This window comes from Salmo trutta, chromosome 4, assembly GCF_901001165.1.
Source record: "Salmo trutta chromosome 4, fSalTru1.1, whole genome shotgun sequence".
Lineage (NCBI taxonomy): Eukaryota > Metazoa > Chordata > Actinopteri > Salmoniformes > Salmonidae > Salmo > Salmo trutta.
In genome coordinates, this window is record NC_042960.1 from 38,704,096 (window position 1) to 38,729,054 (window position 24,959).

At 43.2% G+C, this 24,959-nt stretch overlaps 2 protein-coding genes across 2 annotated transcripts; one reads left to right on the top strand and one right to left on the bottom strand.

Moving 5' to 3' along the window:
* Positions 1–312: 312 nt before the first annotated feature.
* On the bottom strand, positions 313–4,051 carry LOC115193021 (uncharacterized). The gene is made up of 6 exons (XM_029752018.1): positions 3,685–4,051; positions 3,335–3,426; positions 1,237–1,322; positions 1,066–1,153; positions 746–887; positions 313–428 (listed from the first exon to the last, which is right to left on the bottom strand). The coding sequence occupies exons 1-6, from the start codon at positions 3,935–3,937 to the stop codon at positions 313–315; spliced, it is 777 nt and encodes a 258-aa protein (XP_029607878.1). The 5' UTR covers positions 3,938–4,051.
* An 11,255-nt stretch (positions 4,052–15,306) lies between these two features.
* LOC115192326 (growth arrest and DNA damage-inducible protein GADD45 alpha) lies at positions 15,307–19,950 on the top strand. Its single transcript, XM_029750697.1, has 4 exons — positions 15,307–15,674; positions 15,907–16,008; positions 16,249–16,462; positions 17,680–19,950. The coding sequence occupies exons 1-4, from the start codon at positions 15,625–15,627 to the stop codon at positions 17,785–17,787; spliced, it is 474 nt and encodes a 157-aa protein (XP_029606557.1). The 5' UTR covers positions 15,307–15,624; the 3' UTR covers positions 17,788–19,950.
* Positions 19,951–24,959: the final 5,009 nt, after the last annotated feature.

Sequence of the window (24,959 nt, forward strand, 5' to 3'; positions counted from 1 at the left end):
CAATACATAATCACGTACAACGTAGTATGCAAGTGTGGATATTGGGTTTGAGAAAATTCCCATTGTCCCACTGCTTCCACTAGAATGATATGCACACAGAACAGACAGACATCCTCTCCTTAACACAACAACAGAAACTACTAACACGCCGGCTCCATGTTGATAAGAACAGCTCAAACAGTTTCTCCAATCCAAACGAATCAGCCAATGAATTAGCCCGTCCTGGATGCCTACTGTATTCACTACAATGATTGCGACTTCTTCCTGCTAACCTGCTAATTCAACACAACAATTCTGCCCCGAAGATATACCCTACTCCTTACTAATACTTTCCTGCTTTTTTAACCTAGAACTGTACCTCCTGTGTAGTTCCACCTTCCCTGGGTCTCCCTGCATGGCCAGACCTGGACTGACCCGGATCAAATGTCCTGCTGGACCAAAGCAGACCAGAGCACGAGGTAAAGAGTATTTCGGAGGGGCAGTTGCCTTAGGAACTGCTGCATGCTCCAAGGAGAGAATATGCAGTAATATCATAATTCATATTATCACCTTCATGGGGGGATATTCATAGTGCTGTAATGAGTGTTCATTAGACTTGAGGATGACCAGTTAGCATCATTGTGCTCTTTGTTTTTAGTGGTATACAGCCCTACAGCTAAGTAAGTATATAACATTATGTGACCCCTGTTTCTAAGAGACAAACCTACAATATTTGGGTGGAGATGACATGTAACTCAAGGCTTACCTGTGTCTGCTGTGCTCCAGGTGGCTTGTGGGGCAGGTTCAGTCTGTTCAGCGCCGTTGATGAACTGGCTCAGCTCATAGCTACTGGAGGACACGCCTGACGCCTTGAAACTTGCCAGAGCCCCAGGAGCATAACAGGGGGTCTGGAGGACAAGACCAGCCAAACCAAGATAGGAGAATGAGCACGGATGGAGAACATCATACAATCAAGTTCCTAAAATAAGTTTTAAACAGACTGGGCAAACAGCAACACAGATCTGTACAGTATCTTTGTCAGAAGAAATTCATATAATTTGTTGATCCTAATATTTAGATGTTTACCTCTGTAGCAGACTCCCCATTATCTCTAGAACGATCTTCATCAGAGCCTCTCAAGTCATGTTGAGAGCTGACTACTCGCTGGTCATACCTGAAAAATAAGAAGAAGAAATAGGCTTGAATTCATGCCCTTAAATGAAAGGAATACGACAAATCTCACATTGTTTGCCTAACCTGTGTTGTTCTGGGTAGCCACTCCCAGTCTGGTCCTGCTGTTCTCCTCTCCTGATACAAGTCAGATCGCCACTGAGTCCAGTGACCTGCATTTGGATCATATAAATGACAGAGAATTGTATCCTTCATGTTGTTTATTTGCACATAGTTTTTGTTTAGGTTAGCTCATTTAAACATGAATGATCTTTGTATTGTGGTGAATATGTTGTGTTGAGTATCAATTATTTATTACAATGCTAATCCATTTTGAATAACTCTGGTAATGGCTTAAATTGCCTGGCAAACAATGGTGCATACTTGTGTGCAATATAATGAACAGTGCATTCAGAAAGTATTCAGACCCCTTGACTTTTTCCACATTTTGATACGTTACAGCCTTATTCTAAAATGGATACAATTGTATTTTTCCTCATCAATCGACACACAATACCCCATAATGACAAAGCGAAAAAAGGTTTTTAGACATTTTTGCAAATGTATTAACAATTAAAAATGGAAATAGCTTATTTACATAAGTATTCAGGCCCTTTGCTATGAGACTCGAAATTGAGCTGAGATGCATCCTGTTTCCATTAATCACCCTTGAGATGTTTCTGAAACTTGATAGGACTCCACCTGTGGTAAATTCAATTGATTGGACATGATTTGGAAAGGCACACACCTGTCTATACAAGGTCCCACAGTTGACAGTGCATGTCAGAGCAAAAACCAAGCCATGAGGTCGAAGGAATTGTCCGTAAAGGTTCGAGACAGGATTGTGTCGAGGCACAGATCTGGGGAAGGGTACCAAAACATTTCTGCAGCATTGAAGGTCCCCAAGAACACAGTGACCTCCATCATTCTTAAATGGAAGCAGTTTGGAACCATCAAGACTCGTCCTAGAGCTGACCGCCCGACCAAACTCAGCAATCGGGGGAGAAGGGCCTTGGTCAGGGAGGTGACCAAGAACTTGATGGTCACTCTGACTGAGCTCCAGAGTTCCTCTGCGGAGATGGGAGAAACTTCCAGAAGGACAACAGTCTCTGCAGTACTTCACCAATCAGGCCTTTATGGTAGAGTGGCCAGACGGAAGCCAATCCTCAGTAAAAGGTACATGACAGCTCGCTTGGAGGTTTCCAAAAGGCATCTAAAGATTCTCAGACCATGAGAAACAAGATTCTCTGGTCTGATTAAACCAAGATTGAACTCTTCGGCCTGAATGCCAAGTGTCACGTCTGGAGGAAACCTAGCACCATCCCTACTGTGAAGCATGGTGGTGGCAGCATCATGCTGTCGGTATGTTTTTCAGCAGGAGGGACTGGAAGACTAGTCAGGATAGAGGGAAAGATGAACGAAGCAAAGTACAGAGAGATCCTTGATGAAAACCTGCTCCACAGCGCTCAGGACCTCAGACTGGAGCGAAGGTTCACAGTCTGTGTCATGGAAAGAGCAGTTCTTCCTGTTCCTGTGTTCCTGTTTTGTTCACTCCCTGTATATTGTAGACCATCAATGCAACCAACTCCCACTAGAGGTCAGTAGAGAGCAGCATTCACTATGTCTGTCTAGGTAACAGGACAACGGCCCAAAGAAAACAGCCAAGACAACACAGGAGTGGCTTCGGGACAATCTTTGAATGTCCTTGCGTGGCCCAGCCAGAGCCTGGACTTGAACCCACTCTAACATCTCTGGAGAGACCTGAAAATAGCTGTGCAGCAACGTTCCCCATCCAACCTGACAGAGGTTGAGAGGATCTGCAGAGAAGAATGGGAGAAACTCCCCAAATACAGGTGTGCCAATCTTGTAGTGTCATACCAAAGAAGACTCGAGGCTGTAATCGCTGCCAAAGGTGCTTCAACAAAGTACTGGGTAAAGGGTCTGAATACTTATGTAAATGTGATATTTCAAGTTTTTTTAATTAGAAATTTGCAGAAATTTCTAAAAAACTGTTTTTGTTTTGTCATTATGGGGTATTGTGTGTAGATAGATGAGGGGGAAAAAACGATTTTATCAAATTTAGAGTACGGCTGTTACGTAACAAAATGTGGAAAAAGTCAAGGGGTCTGAATACTTTCCGAATGCACTGTATCAATGTAATCCACTGATATTAATAGGTCAGTACCTGGGTGGCTGTGATGCCCTCTGTAATAGCCTTGGTCATAGTAGCCATAGTCTTGGCCATAGTAGCCTTGGTGTGGATAGTCGTATACTGGCCTGAAAACAATAGGAGATATAGAGATATCACAGATCCATATCTGATTATATAACGGTGAATAATTCACTACAAACTGTATCTTAGGGTTCACATAATCACCTGACATAGACTTTGCTCCACAACTGTCACGACCAAACCACAATAAATAATGGAAATAATACCAAGAGACAATGTACTTTTTGTTTTTGAGAATGGTGGATACTAGAATAGAATTAAAATAACTTTGGTTATTTTGGATATAGCTTCTGAGAACAAACCTTGAGTGGGGTCTGGATTGTTGTGGCTCTGGTCTGTTGTAACCCATTGTAGAGTGGGGTCTGTCGTAAGCTGTTCTTGAGTGGGGGGTGCCGTAGGAATTAGGGCTGAACTCTGGAAGTGGTCTGTGGGGTGGAGGACTGGTGAGGTAGCCCCTGTACCTGAGGTCTGGATGGGACCCAACCTGGGACCACTGCCTCTCCCTGGGGTCAGGTGGTGGTGGTGGTAGGTAGTGCCCAGTGGTAGCGGCCCCATGTGGTGGAGGTCGTGGTAGTGGGTAAGTGCCCAGAGCCATCCCCCTGGTGAGAGTGAGGAGGTCCGGTGGTAAGGATTCACTCCATGGTGCTGAAAGGGAAGCTCCCCTGTCTGGACAATTATGTAGGCCCTAACATTTTGTGGACACCGTTTGTCACTGTTATTGTCACGGTAGTCGTAGGGTTGAGACCAAAATGCAGCGGGTATATGTACACTCATCTTCTTTTATTAGGATAAAGAAGGGAAACCAAAAACAAACATATCAAGATTGTTTCAAGGACAGCTTTTTTCAATCTACGTAACATTGCAAAAATCAGAAACTTTCTGTCCAAAAATGACGCAGAAAAATTAATCCATGCCTTTGTTACTTCTAGGTTGGACTACTGCAATGCTCTACTTTCCGGCTACCCGGATAAAGCACTAAATAAACTTCAGTTAGTGCTAAATACGGCTGCTAGAATCCTGACTAGAACCAAAAAATTTGATCATATTACTCCAGTGCTAGCCTCCCTACACTGGCTTCCTGTTAAGGCAAGGGCTGATTTCAAGGTTATACTGCTAACCTACAAAGCATTACATGGGCTTGCTCCTACCTATCTTTCCGATTTGGTCCTGCCGTACATACCTACACGTACGCTACGGTCACAAGACGCGGGCCTCCTAATTGTTCCTAGAATTTCTAAGCAAACAGCTGGAGGCAGGGCTTTCTCCTATAGAGCTCCATTTTTATGGAATAGTCTGCCTACCCATGTGAGAGACGCAGACTCAGCCTCAACCTTTAAGTCTTTACTGAAGACATATCTCTTCAGTAGGTCCTATGATTAAGTGTAGTCTGGCCCAGGGGTGTGAAGGTGAACAGAAAGGCTGGAGCAACGAACCGCCCTTGCTGTCTCTGCCTGGCAGGTTTCCCCTCTTTCCACTGGGATTCTCTGCCTCTACCCCTATTACGGGGGCTGAGTCACTGGCTTACTGGTGTTCTTCCATGCCGTCTCTGGGAGGGGTGCGTCACTTGAGTGGGTTGAGTCACTGGCGTGGTCTTCCTGTCTGGGTTGGCGCCCCCCCCTTGGGCTGTGCCGTGGTGGAGATCTTTGTGGGCTATACTCGGCCTTGTCCCGGGATGGTATGTTGGTGGTTGGAGATATCCCTCCAGTGGTGTGGAGGCTGTGCTTTGGCAAAGTGGGTGGGGTTATATCCTACCTGTTTGGCCCTGTCCGGGGGTTCATCGGATGGGGCCACGGTGTCCCCTGACCCCTCCTGTCTCAGCCTCCAGTATTTATGCTGCAGTAGTTTATGTGTCGGGGGGCTAGGGTCAGTCTGTTTCATCTGGAGTATTTCTCTTGTCTTTTCCGGTGTCCTGTGTGAATTGAAATATGCTCTCTCTAATTCTCTCTTTCTCTTTCTTTCTTTCTTTCTTTCTTTCTCTCTCTCTCTCGGAGGACCTGAGCCCTAGGACCATGCCTCAGGACTACCTGGCTTGATGACTCCTTGCTGTCCCCAGTTCACCTGGCCGTGCTGCTGCTCCAGTTCCAACTGTTCTGCCTGCAGCTATGGAACCCTGACCTGTTCACCGGACATGCTACCTTTCCCAGACCTGTTGTCCCAGACCTGCTGGAACCCTGACCTATTCACCGGATGTGCTACCTGTCCCAGACCTGCTGTTTTCAACTCTCTAGAGACAGCAGGAGCGGTAGAAATACTCTCAAAGATCGGCTATGAAAAAGCCAACTGACACTTACTCTTGTGTTACTGACTTGTTGCACCCTCGACAACTACTATAATTATTATTATTTGACAATGCTGGTCATTTATGAACATTTGAACATCTAGGCCATGTGCTGTTATAATCTCCACCCGGCACAGCCAGAAGAGGACAGGCCACCCCTCATAGCCTGGTTCCTCTCTAGGTTAATTCCTAGGTTTTGGCCTTTCTAGGGAGTTTTTCCTAGCCACCGTGCTTCTACACCTGCATTGCTTGCTGTTTGGGGTTTTAGGCTGGGTTTCTGTACAGCACTTTGTGATATCAGCTGATGTAAGAAGGGCTATATAAATACATTTGATTTGATATACAAAAACACAACGACAATAGACAGTCCTGTAAGGCATAACGCTAAACACGGAAATAACCTCCCACAAAGTGACAGGTGAAAACAGGCTCCCTAAGTATGACTCTCAATCAGCAACAACGATGTACAGCTGTTCCTGATTGAGAGTCATACCAGGCCAACACAGAAATACAAAACTAGAACAGCCCCTTAGAAATACAAACACAAGAACATACCCAACACCCCGGAACACATAAATCAAATACCCCTCTACAATACACACACACCCCGAACCACCTAAATCAACTACCCCCTCTACATCGACACTTACACCAATAAACCCCAGAAACACTCTACACAAAATATCCCTCTATCTAAACACATTCACACAACCATGAAAACAAATACCCTCTGCCACGTCCTGACCAAACTACAATAACAAATAGACCCCTTTACTGGTCAGGACGTGACAGTTATAGTGTAATTAATGTATTGTTTAGTGTTGTGTAGTGGCTTTGCTGGCATGCATCAAAAAATACATTTATTTTCCCTACCAATATTTATAGAGGAAAACGTTACGAGATGTCGCCAAGCCAACAGGTTTCACTGCTGTTGTGTATCTTAGTGTGATACTCTATAGTACGAGTGAGCAGTGTTGCCATGTTTGGGGTTTTCGAGTGAAATTGGGCTACTTTGAAAATTATGTTGCTGGTGAAAATGTATTGGTCAAGGGTGGCGAGTTTTTGGGCTACTTCTAAACTGCACCACGGCCGCCATGGCATATCTCTTAAAAAAATGTATACACTGCTCAAAAAATAAAGGGAACACTAAAATAACACATCCTAGATCTGAATGTGCTGACAACAAAATCACACAAAAATAATCAATGGAAATCCAATTTATCAACCCATGGAGGTCTGGATTTGGAGTCACACTCAAAATTAAAGTGGAAAACCACACTACAGGCTGATCCAACTTTGATGTAATGTCCTTAAAACAAGTCAAAATGAGGCTCAGTAGTGTGTGTGGCCTCCACGTGCCTGTATGACCTCCCTACAACGCCTGGCCATGCTCCTGATGAGGTGGCGGATGGTCTCCTGAGGGATCTCCTCCCAGACCTGGACTAAAGCATCCGCCAACTCCTGGACAGTCTGTGGGGCAACGTGGCGTTGGTGGATGGAGCGAGACATGATGTCCCAGATGTGCTCAATTGGATTCAGGTCTGGGGAACGGGCGGGCCAGTCCATAGCATCAATGCCTTCCTCGTGCAGGAACTGCTGACACACTCCAGCCACATGAGGTCTAGCATTGTCTTGCATTAGGAGGAACCCTGGGCCAACCGCACCAGCATATGGTCTCACAAGGGGTCTGAGGATCTCATCTCGGTACCTAATGGCAGTCAGGCTACCTCTGGCGAGCACATGGAGGGCTGTGCGGCCCCCCAAAGAAATGCCACCCCACACCATGACTGGTCATGCTGGAGGATGTTGCAGGCAGCAGAACGTTCTCCACGGCGTCTCCAGACTCTGTCACGTCTGTCACGTGCTCAGTGTGAACCTGCTTTCATCTGTGAAGAGCACAGGGCGCCAGTGGCGAATTTGCCAATCTTGGTGTTCTCTGGCAAATGCCAAACGTCCTGCACGGTCCCACCTGTGGACGTCGGGCCCTCATACCACCCTCATGGAGTCTGTTTCTGACCGTTTGAGCAGACACATACACATTTGAGGCCTGCTGGAGGTCATTTTGCAGGGCTCTGGCAGTGCTCCTCCTGCTCCTCCTTGCACAAAGGTCGGAGGTAGCGGTCCTGCTGCTGGGTTGTTGCCCTCCTACGGCCTCCTCCACGTCTCCTGATGTACTGGCCTGTCTCCTGGTAGCGCCTCCATGCTCTGGACACTACGCTGACAGACACAGCAAACCTTCTTGCCACAGCTCGCATTGATGTGCCATCCTGGATGAGCTGCACTACTTGAGCCACTTGTGTGGGTTGTAGACTCCGTCTCATGCTACCACTAGAGTGAAAGCACCACCAGCATTCAAAAGTGACCAAAACATCAGCCAGGAAGCATAGGAACTGAGAAGTGGTCTGTGGTCACCACCTGCAGAACCACTCCTTTATTGGGGGTGTCTTGCTAATTGCCTATAATTTCCACCTGTTGTCTATTCCATTTGCACAACAGCATGTGAAATTTATTGTCAATCAGTGTTGCTTCCTAAGTGGACAGTTTGATTTCACAGAAGTGTGATTGACTTGGAGTTCCATTGTGTTGTTTAAGTGTTCCCTTTATTTTTTTGAGCAGTGTATATATACATGTATATACTCACTGTGACCTGCTTCTGCTGACTATCAGGCAGTGAGCAGGCTCTTATTGAGGGGGATGGCCGGAGGGATGTGTGCGTTGAGAGCACTGGTTGAAAGAGCGCTGCAGCAGAGTCACGGAGACAGAGCAGCGTTCGCGCACGCCATTACTTTTTACCAGCTGTAGGTAGGCTATTTACACTGAACAAAAATATAAACCTAACATGTAAAGCATTGGTCCCATGTTTCATGAGCTGAAATAAAATATCCCAGAAATGTTCCATCTGCACAAAAAGCTTCTCATTTGTGAACAACTTTGTTCACATCCCTGTTAGTGAGCTTTTCTTCTTTGCCAAGATAATTCATCCAGGTGTGGCATAATAAGATGCTGATTAAACAGCATGATCATTACACTGGTGCACCTTGTGCTGGGGACTTTAAAATGTGCTGTTTTGTCACACAACACGATACAAAGATGCCTCAAGTTTTGAGGGAGCGTGCAATTGGCTTGCTGACTGCAGGAATGTCTACCAGAGCTGTTACCAAATAATTGAATGTTCATTTCTCTACCATAAGCTGCCTCCAACATCGTTTTAGAGAATTTGGCAGTACGTCCAACCGGCCTCACAACCGCAGACCACGTGTGGGCTAGCGGTTTGCTGATGTCAACATTGTGAACAGAGTACCCCGTGGTGGGGTTATGGTATGGGCAGGCATAAGCTATGGACACCGAACACAACTGCATTTTATTGATCGCAATTTGAATGCACAGAGATACTGTGACGAGATCCTGAGGCCCATTGTGAGGCCCATTTTTGTTTAAGGTATCTGTATTTCCAGTCATGTGAAATCCATAGATTAATGCCTAATGAATGAATTTCAATTGACTGATTTCCTTATATGAACTGTAATTCAAAAGGCACTCACACATCTGAGCTATATTTGTTGCAGGTGCATGGTAACAGTTGAATATAATGAGAAAATAGAAGAAATCCACACACTGCTCTTGCTAGTCTTATTTTTCTTTAAGCTTTACGTGAACTGTAACTCAGTAAAATCATTGACATTTTTAAATGTTGCGTTTATTTTTGTTCAGTATAGATAGGTCATTATGGAGACACCCTTTTTCCATGAAACATATCAACGCACTAGAAATGGATATAACGACAACAAAGCATTGGAACATGACTTTAGGCATACTAGTGCTCTTTAAATACATTTGCTCAGAGGTGGTTTAAAGTAAACGGCATTCTAATGTCGACTTTTCTGCTGAACTTTAATTCCACTCCACAGAATACAGTAGCATACTATATCTTTGGAGCGCCAAAAACCTTTTGACCACTAGTGCCTCCATGGTATTGTTCTGTCTCATTAACATATTTTGAGACATGCCTTGTAAGGGGCTATATTTGTTGTACCCATGAGTGAGAATGCTGTATCAATTCAACTCCTATGTGGTTATAGGGCTCCATAAACTTTATATAGGGGACAGATTGGAGTGGTGACATGTCTTAAAAAATATATATATTTTCATTTTGCACAACCCTGCATGGTGTATATTTTCTGGGGTTGTGTCCCTTTCTCTACTCCCTCTCCTATCCTTTTCTTTGGATGGACCAGGAGGCAGTAACAGTGACAGTGGCTTGACCGTGGCTGGCACTGCCTTTCTGGTCCAGCAGAAAAGGCTGGGAATGCCTGAAGGACTGGGGAAGATGGAAGGGTAACAGTGGCTTCACCGCGGCGCAACCTGACTCCACAGACCACCCAGAACCCCCTCAGCATCCAGAATCAGCAACGGACCAGCTGCCTGAGGAGGAGACAACAGCCTTGAGGCAAGTAAACTGCTGAGACGAGCCTTACTCCCTCTACCCTTGGCCTGACATTCTTTTTTTCCCATCTGCCCTCCTCAAGCCACCACTGACCAGACCAGGACCAGCAGACCGCCAACCACTTGGCGTAGACCAGACAGCATTACCACCAGAACCAGAGGCGCGGAAGAAGGACCAAAGACACCAACTTATGCTTGGAGTGAGCAGACCACAGCGGAGTTCCTCCATTGACCTACTGGTCATGGGCTTCCAGATGTGTCTGCCCGCTCTGAGGTTTGTCCTTCCTTCCCCTACAGGATCGGAGCAGACCTAAAAACCACCACCACCCACCTAAACAAGATGACCGGGAGGAACCAGGAGGGAGGCGCCGCTACAACGACTTTCAGCACGCTTACAGGGAAGAACATTCAACAAGCACAGCATTTACACAAATGCATGTTGATTGGCTGAGAAAAATTAATGATGAAAGGATTATGGGGGCTGTTTTGTTAGACTTCAGTGCAGCTTTTGACATTATCGATCATAGTCTGTTGCTGGAAACATATGTGTAATGGCTTTACACTCCCTGCTGATAAAGACCTACATGTCTAACAGAACACAGAAGGTGTTCTTTAATGGAAGCCTCTCCAACAAAATCCAGGTAGAATCAAGATTTCCACAGGGCAGCTGTCTAGGCCCCTTACTTTTTTCAATCTTTACTAACGACATGCCACTAGCTTTGAGTAAAGCCAGCGTGTCTATGTATGCAGATGACTCAACACTATACACGTCAGCTACCACAGCAAATGATATGGCAGCAACACTTAACAAAGAGATGCAGTTAGTTTCAGAATGGGTGGCAAGGAATAACCTAGTCCTAAATATTTAAAAAACTAAAAGCATTGCATTTGGGACAAATCATTCACTTAACCCTAAACCTCAACTAAATATTGTAATGAATAATGTGGAAATTGAGCAATTTGAGACTTAACTACTTGGAGTAACCCTGGATTGTAAACTGTCATAGTCAAAACATATTGATACCAGAGTAGCTAGGATGGGGAGAAGTCTGTCTATAATAAAGCGCTGCTCTGCATTCATAACAGCACTATCAACAAGTCAGGTCCTACAGGCCCTAGTTTTGTCGCACCTGGACTACTGTTCAGTCGTGTGGTCAGGTGCCACAAAGACAGACTTAGGAAAATTGCAATTGGCTCAGAACAGGGCATCATGGCTGGCCCTGGATGTACACAGAGAGCTAACATTAATAATATGCATGTCAATCTCTCCTGGCTGAAAGTAGAGGAGAAATTGACTTTATCACTACTTGTATTTATGAGAGGTATTGGCATGTTGAATGCACCGAGCTGTCTGTTTGAACTACTGGCACACAGCTCAGACACCCATGCATACCCCACAATACATGCCACCAGAAGTCTCTTCACAGTCCCCAAGTCCAGAACAGACTATGGGAGGCTCACAGTACTAAGACGCATGATTACATGGAACTCTATTCCACATCAAGTAACTCATGCCAGTCAGTAAAATTTGATTTAAAAAAACAGATAAAAATACACCTTATGGAACAGCGGGGACTGTGAAGCAACACAAACAGACACATGCATACCAACACACGATAACATACGCACTATACACACGTACACATGGATTTTGTGTTATAGATATGTGGTATTAGAGTAGAGGCCTGAGGGCACACACTGAATATGTTGTGAAATCTGTTATTAATGTATTGTAATGTTTTTAAAATGTATAATTACCTTAATTTTTCGGGACCCCGGGAAGAGTGGCTTCTGCCTTGGCAGCAGCTAATGGGGATCCGTAATAAATACAAATACAAATCAGCACACCAGAAGAGGCGCGGAGGAATGACCAAAGCTCTTGGCCTACACCCGGAGCGAGCAGGCCACAGTGGAATACCATGATTGACCTCTGGGTCTTGTGCTTCCAGGTGAGTCAGCTCGCTCCTTAGGTTGTCCTTTCTCCCCTCTGCAGATCCAACACCAGACCCAGTCACAACACCAGAACCCTGGAAGAGGCGCAGAGGAGGGACCAAACAACAGACATTCACCTGGAGCAAGCGGACCACAGGGGAGAGCCACAATTGACCTCAGGGTCAAGGGCTCCCTTAGATGTCTGCTTGCTGCTCAGGTTGTCCTTCCTCCCCTCTATAGATCCCGACCCAGCCCCAGTTCCTGGGCGCCTGTTTCTTCCCAGGTCCCCAGTCCCAGCTCCAACCCCTGCATTCTAGCCCTGGTGCCAGACTGATTTACAACCCAGCCCCAACACCAACCCAGGTTTTCCCAGTCCCAACACCAGCACCAACCCTGGACACAGCATCAATCAACCACAACTACCACCTCCATCCAGCAACTGCCAGCCCAGACCCCAACATTTCCCCTCCCCAACACAAAGACACTAACATTCTACCAGACCAACCATAACTGACTGACTGACTAACAAATTGAAGGACTGATTATTGCTACCTGTTTTTTTGATTGAATGCATTTGGGGTTTTGTTCTTTTTTTCTTGGTTATTTGTTTTTTCTTTTGATTTGCTTAAGTTGGTTTAACTACTTATTGTACTTGCCACCAAGCTGTCAGTTAAGCTACTGTCAAATTCACATTAACCCCTTTACAGTGTAAATCTTTCTTACATTTTTGTATTGATTTTGGAAATGTTCTTTCATTTTGAAAATGTGGAGTAAGTTGGGTAGGTTTGTAGGAAACAAAAAATCTAATTTAATTTTGAGGCAGCAAAATCTGAAGGGGTGTAGACTTTCACTAGGCACTGTGTGTTTGCTGACTTGCCTTTAAATTAAGGTTCAATAAAAACAAATACATTTTTTTTGCATTAGGTAATTTACTTGCTACAAATGTGTTATCATGAAATAAAATCCTGTAAATCTTTAAGCAGCAGATCTCTTGAGGTTGCCAGGAAAATGTGTTCAATCTTCATTTTTGTAACAGTCACACAAACAAGGCTTTCTACCTAATACATGCACAAATAATTTGTATTTCATTAGCAGCACATTTAACTTCGCTCACATGCAATATAGAAGATTTCGGATAGAAACTTTTTGATGGATACAATATTACTTTTTTTTAAATCTATCTATCAAAATGTATTTCTAAATTAATTTCTAATCTGTGGACCCCAAAACATGTGCGTTAGTAAACCATTGGCACATGCCCTTGAAAGCAGGACCATTATAATACAAATTAGATTACTTTAAAAAGAGATTACTTTCAATTACATGTTATTTCTATATACTCAATACCTTTTACGATGTGTTGTGTCTGTGAACAATAGCTGTATCAATTTCCATGTTTTTAAGTTTATGAGGATTGTCAGGACGGTCAGCACATGCCACGTTGCGTCAAACACTGTTGACTGAAAATTCATGCAGTGGAGAAAAAAAACAGCACTGCTGCCTTACATATAGCCGGGCTGGTATAATAAAACCTCCATATCGGGAAGGGAAAAAGTTAGAGGACTCCCACAGATGGGAGGCTCATATCACTAGTGTATTTTAAGGACACACATCTCTATGAATGATCAGTTAGGCAGCGTTTTAGATATGTCAAGATAAGCTTCCTCAATAAAATCTCTGTGGACAAGTAGCCTATAAATAGTACTCAAATAGGATTATTCGACTCCTTCTGCACTATTCTGCACACAAGATCAAATAACTATAATGATAAAAATTGTTAAATTCAAGTGAACAGAAGCGTCCACACTACAACGATAACCACAATAACCACAATAACAGCAGAGAACGGTAACGCTAGCCATTGTTGGGATCACTTTCAGAGCGATTTCTTTCCCCTGTCCCCCAACCATACAGCGTCAACAACCAATCAAAAACGCGTTCTATTGAGATGCTCGGTGGGGAGAGGATGTGAGGCAGAGCGCACGGTGAGCTTTCCTGAATAACTGGGCATGTGAGCATATTGGTGTCAGTCAACATGAATTATAGGACGGCTTGGGAGACTGATGTTCCACGACAGACAGCACATCTCAGTATCAGAAGACCATCATTGTCCTATGCTGATACATCCTGACAAAACGTACCATATGAGTGACCTGCTAATGTAACCTACCTTTCTGGACCTTGTAAACGGTCAATAGACCCAGAACTGATCCTAATGGTTGCTTAGGCAGGCCTAGGCTGTATGCAGTTATTTCGGCATGAAAGACGTGTTCAAAACAGGACCTTTGAGCTGTTATTCAAATGAGCCTATACATCACTGCACTAAAAACATAGGCCTTAATCAACTGTGGAGCATTGCGTGCCCGGGGACTGCAGAGTTCCAGCCTGGAGGAACGCACAGATCTGACATTTCATAGTCTTTTAACTTTTTTTCTTGCACTTTGACAGGTAGGTATTCATATTTATATTATAGCCATAATATTAAGCTAATTAATGGCCTAATATCTACTTAATATTTAGCTTCTTACTACACATCTCTAGTCGCTCTCTTCCAGCTGTTCTCGTGCGACACAGGCTTGCCTCCGCTATTTCTCTTCTCTTGAAATCCCAGGAAAGGCTATAGGCTACAAACGCTATAGGACATTTATTTTGAACATGTTTTACACTAGGCATAATAGCCAATTCGAGGAGAGAAGGATGCTTGCTCTTGTTAATAGTGGAACGTAAAATATGCCTAAAGCATAGGACAAATGAACTGTCGGGGAAAGGGGAAAGTTGAGGAGAGAGAGTGCATTGTGATCATTTTGACCGGTGATCATAACATTGTTGCATGTGTTGCAAATGGTTGCACAGGACAGACAAAAATAAGATTAAAAATAATTGACAAGCTTTAGAAAAATGGAAATCACTTGAAAACCACTTGACAACAAGGCAAGCGATGACACGCTGTAAATACACAGGCTAAACAGTGTTTTGTTGTTGCTACATTTAAATATGAGTTTCAATATTATTTTTCATGACATGCACATTGAAGTGTTATTTGCAGTTGTCACTATGACAATGAACACACCCTGAAAGCCCAGATATCTGTGTTACCACCATATTAATAGGCCTAGAGGTTGCATTGGATCAGTTGATAGACAGGTGTACTATAGAACCTTACACTTTCCTCTGTTTGCCAACAAGTTATAGTTATGTATATTTTATCGTCATAGTTGTCGTCCTTGGTGTGGATAGCCTACCATGTAAGCACGGAAATACAGTGAGCCACTGATCATTATAACTTTACTATTTTCGCCACCAGGTGTCGCAGTGTACCTCTCTAGTTTAATGACGTGGTGAGAAGTTGGGGGACGCTGCGCATTCGCGGGAACCACTTTGATAATTAGCATGTAACCAATGGGATTGGATATGCAAATATGAGGCGCTCGAACTCCTGTTTCCACGTTAAAGTCGGGGAGTGGGAAAGGTGAGAGGAGAGTCAGACGCACAGACTAGACGTGCAGACGCACACGGACACTAACTTGACTGGGACGTTAATGGAGAGACCATCAGTGAATATTCTGATTTCAACGTGGATCATTTTCCTATGTGCAATATGACTTTTGAGGAAACCAGTGGAGAAAACTCTACAGAAAGGTGAGATTATCTTTGCAACTTGTTGAATTTGTCACTGCTTGAGCACTAACTGTCAAACTCGTCTCCCTGTATGCGTACGAGTTTGCACGAGCATGTCCAATCTAATTTAGCTAACTAGCTAGCAAATTACAGTAGCCTATATAGCTAGTTTCTATATTTATGCAAGCTGACTAAATAACAAGAAAGTCGTATATTTGTCGCAGTATGGTTACCTATTGTTTTGCACCCCCAGGATGGATTCTGTGTCTAAAGCATTGGAGGAGGTCATCAGCTCTGCGTTACCCCAAGGTTGCGTCACTGTAGGAGTCTACGAGGCAGCAAAGTCCCTCAATGTGTAAGTGAAGCACGTTGCAAGAGATTATTAGCTACAGGCATAACGTTAACTATTATCCAATAAGACCTATATTCTTAAACAACTAAATACGAGTAGTGAATGAAGTAGCACAATTATTTTTCACTAGATTATTCTTAAGTTATTAAGCAGTAATACATCTACTCTGAAATAAGTTCATGAATCTATTACTGTAATGTTACTTGATTAGCGAGCTAATTGTATTGACATTTAATTCACCAGGGACCCGGATAATGTGGTACTGTGCCTCTTGGCCACAGATGAGGAGCAGGTCGAGGACGTGGCTTTACAGATCCACTTCACCCTGATTCAGGCGTTCTGCTGCGAGAACGACATCAACATCCTGCGGGTCAGCAACATGAGGCGCCTCGCTGAGATCCTTGGAGGAGTGAAGCCTGGAGACGAGCCCATGGACCTGCACTGTGTACTAGTTACTGTACGTGTCATCACATTGTTCCTACTTCCATATCCCTGGCTTGTCATCTACTTAACAGTGCTAGACTGATATCAGTTCCTCGGGTGGTGTGGTTCATTATACCAGCTAGGTTATAATAAAATGTTTCATGGACGCTAAAGATTTGCAGTTCAAGAGCTTTGAATACAGCGTGAACGGCCTAGCCCTAGATGGATGCAAATACTTGATTTTAACAGCCACCACATCTGGCCTGGTAGTTATGTCTTCATTCATTGCTCAGCTCTTTGAAGCTTGATCCAGCTGACTGCAGCCGCCTGATCTGCAGTGTGTGTCTGTGATGTGGCTTTCCTAGTAGTCTGACGTAGCCTACGCTGGCTGCAGTACTGCGAGTGATCTGACTCCAGTTACTAGGGCTGCGTCCAAATAGCCTATTCAGTGCATAGTGCACTACTTTGGGCCCTGGTCAAAAGTAGTGCACTCTATAGTTCAGGGGTAGGCAACCCTGTTCCTGCATTGCCGGAGGTACTGCGGGATTTTGTTCCAACTAGGCACCACAAGTGACCAACTGAGCTAATTGATCAGTTCAGTGATTACCTAAGTTCAACACACCTCGTCATCCGGGTCAGTTAAACCAAAAAGCTGAAGTGCCTGCGGCACCCCAGGACCAGGGTTGCCTACCCGATATAGGGAACAAGGTGCCATTTGGGACGTAACCTAGACGTTTGTGGCCGAGTTAGCGTAGCGCTGTGTACTCGTAACTGCTCTTCCTGTGGGCCACTAGTACTTTTTCAAACCCACGTTCCAGGAAATGAAGCTTAGCTCATAGGAGAAAGAGGATGAACGATGGCACGTTTACAGAGAGATTCCTAGACTGCTTGAAGTCAGCACGGAGACATTTTTATGCCCTGCTCATACACTTCCTTAGTAGCAATCTGATCTGTGAGGCCCACTATCAGGGCATACCTCATGTTGCAGAGAACCCTTATCTGATTATGGTTGTTACAAAGAATTGTGTATCCTTATATTTGATGCATATGTTTAGAAAGCACAGCAATAGGCTAGATGTGTGGTTATTAACTGTGTGGGCAGTTATAATAACCACACTTGTGTAGAACCCTCAGGCCTAACTGATTAGGGTTGTTCTACATTTATAAGGCATACTTGTCTGTATTTTAATGCCTACGTTTTTAGAAAGCAGCATTGGCCTAACTGTTTTTGTTTCCCATTTCTCTTCACAGAAGTCAACCACGTGCAAGGACCCAGCTCTGAGCAAAGTGAATCGCTTCTGTAGAGACAGTCGAATACTGGACCAGTGGGTCCCCATCATCAACTTACCTGACCGGTGAACAAGCAGCAGCATGGACTCCACGTGACCACGTTGTACACTTTATATTGGAACACAGCACACTGCACTAGATCTGTGTAATAATGCCTTTGTTGGAACTCATGAACAAACCTCATTCAACAGAGGGAAGGAGAACAAGAAAACCTGCTGGATCAGTGTGGATTTTATGCTGAGGTTTTCAGCTGAGGAAGAATGATTTAGCATTCTGGATTCCAGGACTGCCAAGGTAACAATGGTATGACTGTAATGCGAAGGTAGCGATTGGTCGTTGGCATGACTTTGTCCTCATGCCCAGGCGCTGCCATTACAGGAAGCTGACTCATGTAAGCACACACAGCAGAGCAGACATACGCACGTAGTGGTGAACAGAGCAGAGTGCACAAGGCAGCAGGGGATTGGAATCTCCTGGATGCTCAAAGGACTGACTCCAAGGACCATACTCAAGGACTGAACTAAACCAAACTAGAGTTTTCTGAACTAGACCGGAGTAGTCTGGACTAGTCTGGGACTACAGGATGGATAATGCCTCAAGGAAAGTGGACCAAATTTCCATGTGGATATACTCTGCATGTTAAAGGTTTTTGCAATTTTATCAGTAACTTACTGTATTATTCAACATTATGATACTGTATAAACTGAATACAGTAGATTACCATAGAATGCACAGTAAAATGCCATATGTTTGTTTTACAGCACAATCAGACCTTGCTGTAATTTCAACAGTAAATGTGTTTTACAGTATTCATATAGTGCATTGTGGGAAATTGTTGTAGGTGGGAAAAGAGTCTCTGGCTCATTAACATATTACGGTGTGCCTTGTAAGAGGCTATATTTGTTGCACCCGTGGTGAGAATGCTGAACCCCCACAGAATACGGTAATATACTGTATTTTAGGGATTCTACAAACCTTGTCCTGAAACTCTACAGTAGCCAATTGCTGCCAGTCATATACTGTAATTCAGAATACAATACCAATACTGCATTTTTGGAGCGCCAAAAACCATTGAACACCATTGGCTGTGTGGTATTGTTGTTCACACTCATTAACATATGTTTATGCGTGTCTTGTAAGAGGCTATATTTGTTGCACCCGTTAGTGAGAGTACCAATTTAAGTGATACAGTATGTGGTAGTGGTTCCCTAACAATGCAATGTATATAGGGGACAGATCAGAGTGTCAGCAAGTCTCAAACCTTTACTAGTTGAGTGGTGATTCATTTTGATTTGTTTTGCCTTGTAGTCACTGTCAGGTTAGAAGCCTTTGTTAAAGCCTAAAGTGCAAGTGATATCAAACAGCTAGTATTCATTAATATGCTGTAATATGCAAATGCCAACAGCCAACCTGCTTGCTCTAATCCCTTGTAATTACAGTAAAATACTGTATTTTCTTACAGTTTGGTCACTGTTACTGTATTGTACTGTGTTTCATTGCTCTGACATCAAGTTACCATGAATATCTCTGTTATTGTATTGGCACTATCTAGAGATTGTCAGTGATGTCATAAGATATCTTGTTGTAATTATAATTATTTTGAAGACCAATGTATCTTTAACTACAACATTTTCAGTAATGGTTAAAAAAAAAAACGTTTTACTTGCTATGACATGTATTATTTATTTTTTTAATCAACCTTGGTTGAATGCACTGACTAAGTTGCTAAGGACAAGAGTACCTGCTAAATTACCAAAATGTAAATGTTAAAATAAAAAAACTTGCAAAGAACACTGGGTAATGTGTCGCTGCATGGGGAATTCCAGTAATATACTCTAAATTAGATTACAGTAACATTTTTGGTACTGCAAAATGTATTACCATAAAATGTATTACAGTAGTTGTACTGTAAAATAAATTACAGTAACTTATTGGCCAATTTCTGCCAGTAAGTTAGTGTACATTGTACAGGAAATGTTTTACAGTGTGGAAAAAATACATCACAACTGTAATTTATATGATCTTGATTATTTCTGAAATTGTTATTTTGAGAATTATTTAAATTAAGAGGGAAGGTCTTGTTTAGGTCATTGTCAGCACAAACCAATGTATTGACTTAAACATTAACTTTGTTGTTTTGTTTAATTCAATGTTTGTGTTAATTTAATGAATTGATGTTGCAATGTTCATCAACAGCTACCTTTGCAGAGAAATAAACAAAACTGAACTAAACATTTAATTGCTTTTGCTTTCTTGGATTTTATGCAGTGAGTTATGAGCATCACTCAGCGGCTTTCTGAGTTACCTGTTAGGGACACATGAGTCCGGACTTATAATGCTTCTCTGTAAAGGCAGTGGAAATCAGGGCCATTGAATAAGGATTCTGCTTTCAACCACCTCGGTCAAAGAGGCTTTTCACTGAGGTCACTAGATAATTCAGCACAATTACAGCTGCGGTACTTTTTGTCATTTCTCATAGGTAGTGTTTTTTTCCCCCCTCAGCTGCAGGTGTTGACTAAAAGCCTCAGTTCAGGGGAATGGCATGGCATGCAACGCTTTCAAGTGATCTTGCATATTCAGCTGAATAAAGAAAGGATCAAGGATGTGTGCACTGTTTAACCTGGTGCAAAAAGCTAGCACTTAGTTTAGCTTGTATTTATTATGTAACATGCACCGTGTCTGAACAATACAATACATCCCTCCATTGACACCAGTGGTAAGCACTACAGTGTGTCTGTTATTAAAAGCCCTTGTAACAACAGTTTCGTTCACGTCTTAACAAAACATATAATTAACCATCTCTCACGAGGGGGAAGGAGAATTCCCGTACATGTAGTTTCCTTCTGTGAACAGCAGCATCCGTGTGTGTGATCACAATGACAGCCCTTGCTGTCACTGGGCCTTCTGTTCAAACACACAAGGGGATAAACAACTGTCCCCTGACAGGGCCAAAAACAGCCAGAGAGGAAAGAGAATATATATTACTAGCCAGCACACTCAGAGGATACCAGAACTTAATGTGTATGTGTGTGTGTGTGAAGCAGAGCAGGGGGACAAAGCCCTCAAAGAGCAGCTGATGAAACGATGAGTGTGTGACTATGAGTCAAGGCTCATTCAGACTCACAGTGAGAGTACGGGAGGGTACTACTGACTTCATAATAGCTATAAATAGACCCTATGAATGGAGGTGATGCAGTCACAGTGACGCACTGATAGTAGTAATAGTGTTGCTATTTAGAAAGCAACACAAGCAGAGCTGGCTGTTAACTAGAAACCCCCTGATGTCATGCAGGCCTGAAATATGGCTGTTCAATGATACATTTGTGTAACTTAGCTTTCACAGCCTTACCGGGGGGCTGTTGTTTTCTTAGGGCAAGTCACCATTAGCGGTCTTCGCATGAGAGACATGGGTGTGAGCCCACAGTTTCAGTCATCAGATCAACACTGAGCAGCGGGATGCTATGGTGATTTGACTTGGAGTGAGTGAGAATAGAGGAAAGTTGCAGGTCTGTCCTGCTAGCCCTCTTTGGAATGGAATGCAGGGGTGTATGAATAGGGGGGCTACTACCTTCTGAGGTAGCGATCTAGTGGTTTTTACAGGAGTTAAAGAACTGCAAGTCAGGAATGGGGCGTCAGCCAGGTGGGTGACTGGAGGTTAGGAGAAGGCCAGTACACTGCAACCTCACTCCTCTGAACTTTAACTCCCATTTTCCATTTCCACAAGAGTCATGGAAAATAGCTGGGCTGGGGGGTACCACCAGTGAAACTCAACAACACATGACACTGACGATGGGAATTCAGCAGATAGGAGCAAGCATAGACAAATGAACAGAACAGAACCCTACTATCATTTTCTGATGAACTCTGAATGCACTGTTTATGCAGGGTTTCACTATGGATCTATAGGCCTAAATCGCAATGCCAACAGAATGGAAACATTTGATAAAGACGCTGATCTGTAGGGCTGGGGATTGCCAGGGACCTCACAATAGGATATTATCACAATACTTAGGTGCCTATATGATATGTATTGCAATTCTACATGTATGACAATTCATCGCGATTCTATATGTATTGCGATTTGATACTGAGATTTACATTGCGATTTGATGTTCCAAACATATTGCTCACTACAGTATATGCCTGCTACAGAGGGACAAGAGAGAGCCATGAGAAAACTAGTTTTGATCAGTCATGGAAATAAAAATGTCTAACCGTTTAAAAAGAAGATTGGTATTTCTTCTACCATTGCTTGTCCTCAGAGTTTTGGTGCAATTACAGTCATCTAGCGCAAGCTAACGTTAACTAGCTAGCAACCAAAAAAGTAGTGGGATAGTTAAGAACAGTATCTTGCAGGATTCAGTAGTTCTACTGGAATCCAGAAAGAACAAAACCCTGTCTTCAAACATCTACATCAAAAGGTGCAGCGTTTGAGCAAAGAGACAAAACATGCATATCAAATTAAGATGGAAAACAACCACTTTTTGTGCAGTATTAATTTACCATCGTTTCAAACCACTTAATGTAAATTACAGTATTGTACATACAGTAGGCTGGTCATCTAGGTACTTGTAGACTTTCCATCACCAGGAAGAAAAACAATGCACAATACAGTAATTGAGTACATTGTGACATCAAGTGGTTTGTGATGATGTGGCTCAGTTGGTAGAGCATGGCGCTTGCAACGCTAGGGTTGTGGCGTGGGTTCCATTTCTACATTGGACCAGTAAGAAAATGTATGCACTCGCTACTGAAAGTTGCTCTGGGTAAGAGCATATACTAAAATGTAAAAGGAATGAATGGACCATTTCAGTTTACACATAGAATGAAGTTGTATTTGCAAAGTATTTCAAGAAGCTGGAAAGCAAGTATTATCAGATTAATTGTTTTGTGCATGTAAATGTCAGGTAGACACTCAAATACAAATACATTTAGTTGAAATGTTTTCACAAAAGTAGTGCACTGGCCCCTTACTAGCCCTGTATTAGCAGACATCTTCAGCGCAGGCTATTTATTTTCTTTCTGCAAATTATTCTTTAACCTGTCTCCTCCCCTTCATCTACACTGACTTGAAGGGGATTTAACAAGTGACATCAATAAGGGATCCTAGTTTTCACCTGGATTCACCTGGTCGGTCTATGTCATGGAAAGAGCAGGTGTTCCTAATGTTTTCTACAGTCGTGGCCAAAAGTTTTGAGAATGACACAAATATTAATTTTCAAAGTCTGCTGCCTCAGTTTGTATGATGGCAATTTGCATATACTCCAGAATGTTATAAAGAATGATCAGATGAATTGCAAAGTGCCTCTTTGCCATGCAAATGAACTGAATCACTAAAAAACATTTCCACTGCATTTCAGCCTTGCCACAAAAGGGCCAGCTGACATCATGTCAGTGATTCTCTCGTTAACACAGGTGTGAGTTTTGACGAGGACAAGGCTGGAGATCACTCTGTCATGCTGATTGAGTTCGAATAACAGACTGGAAGCTTCAAAAGGAAGGTGGTGCTTGGAATCATTGTTCTTCCTATGTCAACCACGGCTATCTGCAAGGAAACACTTGCCATCATCATTGCTTTGCACAAAAAGGGCTTCACAGGCAAGGATATTGCTGCCAGTAAGATTGCACCTAAATCAAGCATTTATTGAATCATCAAGAACTTCAAGGAGAGCGGTTCAATTGTTGTGAAGAAGGCTTCAGGGCGCCAAAGAAAGTCCAGCAAGCACCAGGACCATCTCCTAAAGTTGATTCAGCTGCGTGATCGGGGTACCACCAGTACAGAGCTTGCTTAGGAATGGCAGCAGGCAGGTGTGAGTGCATCTGCACGCGCAGTGAGGCGAAGACTTTTGGAGGATGGGCTGGTGTCAAGAAGGGCAGCAAAGAAGTCACTTCTCTCCAGGAAAAACATCAGGGACAGACTGATATTCTGCAAAAGGTACAGGGATTGGACTGCTGAGGACTGGGGTAAAGTCATTTTCTCTGATGAATCCCCTTTCCGATTGCTTGGGGCATCCGGAAAAAAGCTTGTCCAGAGAAGACAAGGTGAGCGCTACCATCAGTCCTGTGTCATGCCAACAGTAAAGCATCCTGAGACCATTCATGTGTGGGGTTACTTCTCAGCCAAGGGAGTGGGCTCACTCACAATTTTGCCTAAGAACACAGCCATGAATAAAGAATAGTACCAACACATCCTCCGAGAGCAACTTCTCCCAACCATCCAGGAACAGTTTGGTGATGAACAATGCCTTTTCCAGCATGTTGGAGCACCTTGCCATAAGGCAAAAGTGATAACTAAGTGGCTCGGGGAACAAAACATCGTTATTTAGGTCCATGGCCAGGAAACTCCCCAGACCTTAATCCCATTAGGAACTTGTGGTCAATCCTCAAGAGGCGTGTGGACAAACAAAAACACACAAATTCTGACAAACTCCAAGCATTGATTATGCAAGAATGGGCTGCCATCAGTCAGGATGTGGTCCAGAAGTAAATTGACAGCATGCCAGGGCGGATTGCAGAGGTCTTGAAAAAGAAGGGTCAACACTGCAAATATTGACTCTTTGCATCAACTTCATGTAATTGTCAATAAAAGCCTTTGACACTTATGAAATGCTTGTAATTATACTTCACTATTCCATAGTAACATCTGACAAAAACATCTAAAGACACTGAAGCAGCAAACTTTGTGAAAATTAATATTTGTGTCACTCTCAAAACTTTTGGCCACGACTGTACACTCAGTGTATAGCGAATAGGTTGCTTATCCCAGAGTTTTTTCTGTCAAGTTAAAACAATCACATCTCCACAAAGCCCCAGTATCATCCATCATCAGATGGGAGAGTGGCGATTACATCCATGTGGTCCAACAAATATAGCCAGAGCTGGTTTCTGCCTGTAACATTAAACCCTCAGAGAGAAGGAGAGTGAGAGAGAGCGAGAGAGAGAGAGAGACCACTCGTAGGCACAGGGAGCATTATAGTTGCTAGTGTGTCTACACACACCTTGCACAGTCTTCACATTTTGCTGTCCCAAAATGAAATCTAAAAATGGAATACAATCATTTTTTTCCTTACCGATATAAACAATCTACTCCACATTTTCAAAAGGAAAGAAAAATTATAGAAGCGTTAAAAAATGTCTAATAATAAAAAAAAACATGTCTTGATTGCGCATGTCTTCACACCCCAGAGTTAATACTTCGTGAATAATTTTGAATATGATTCTACAAACTTTGCACAACTCTT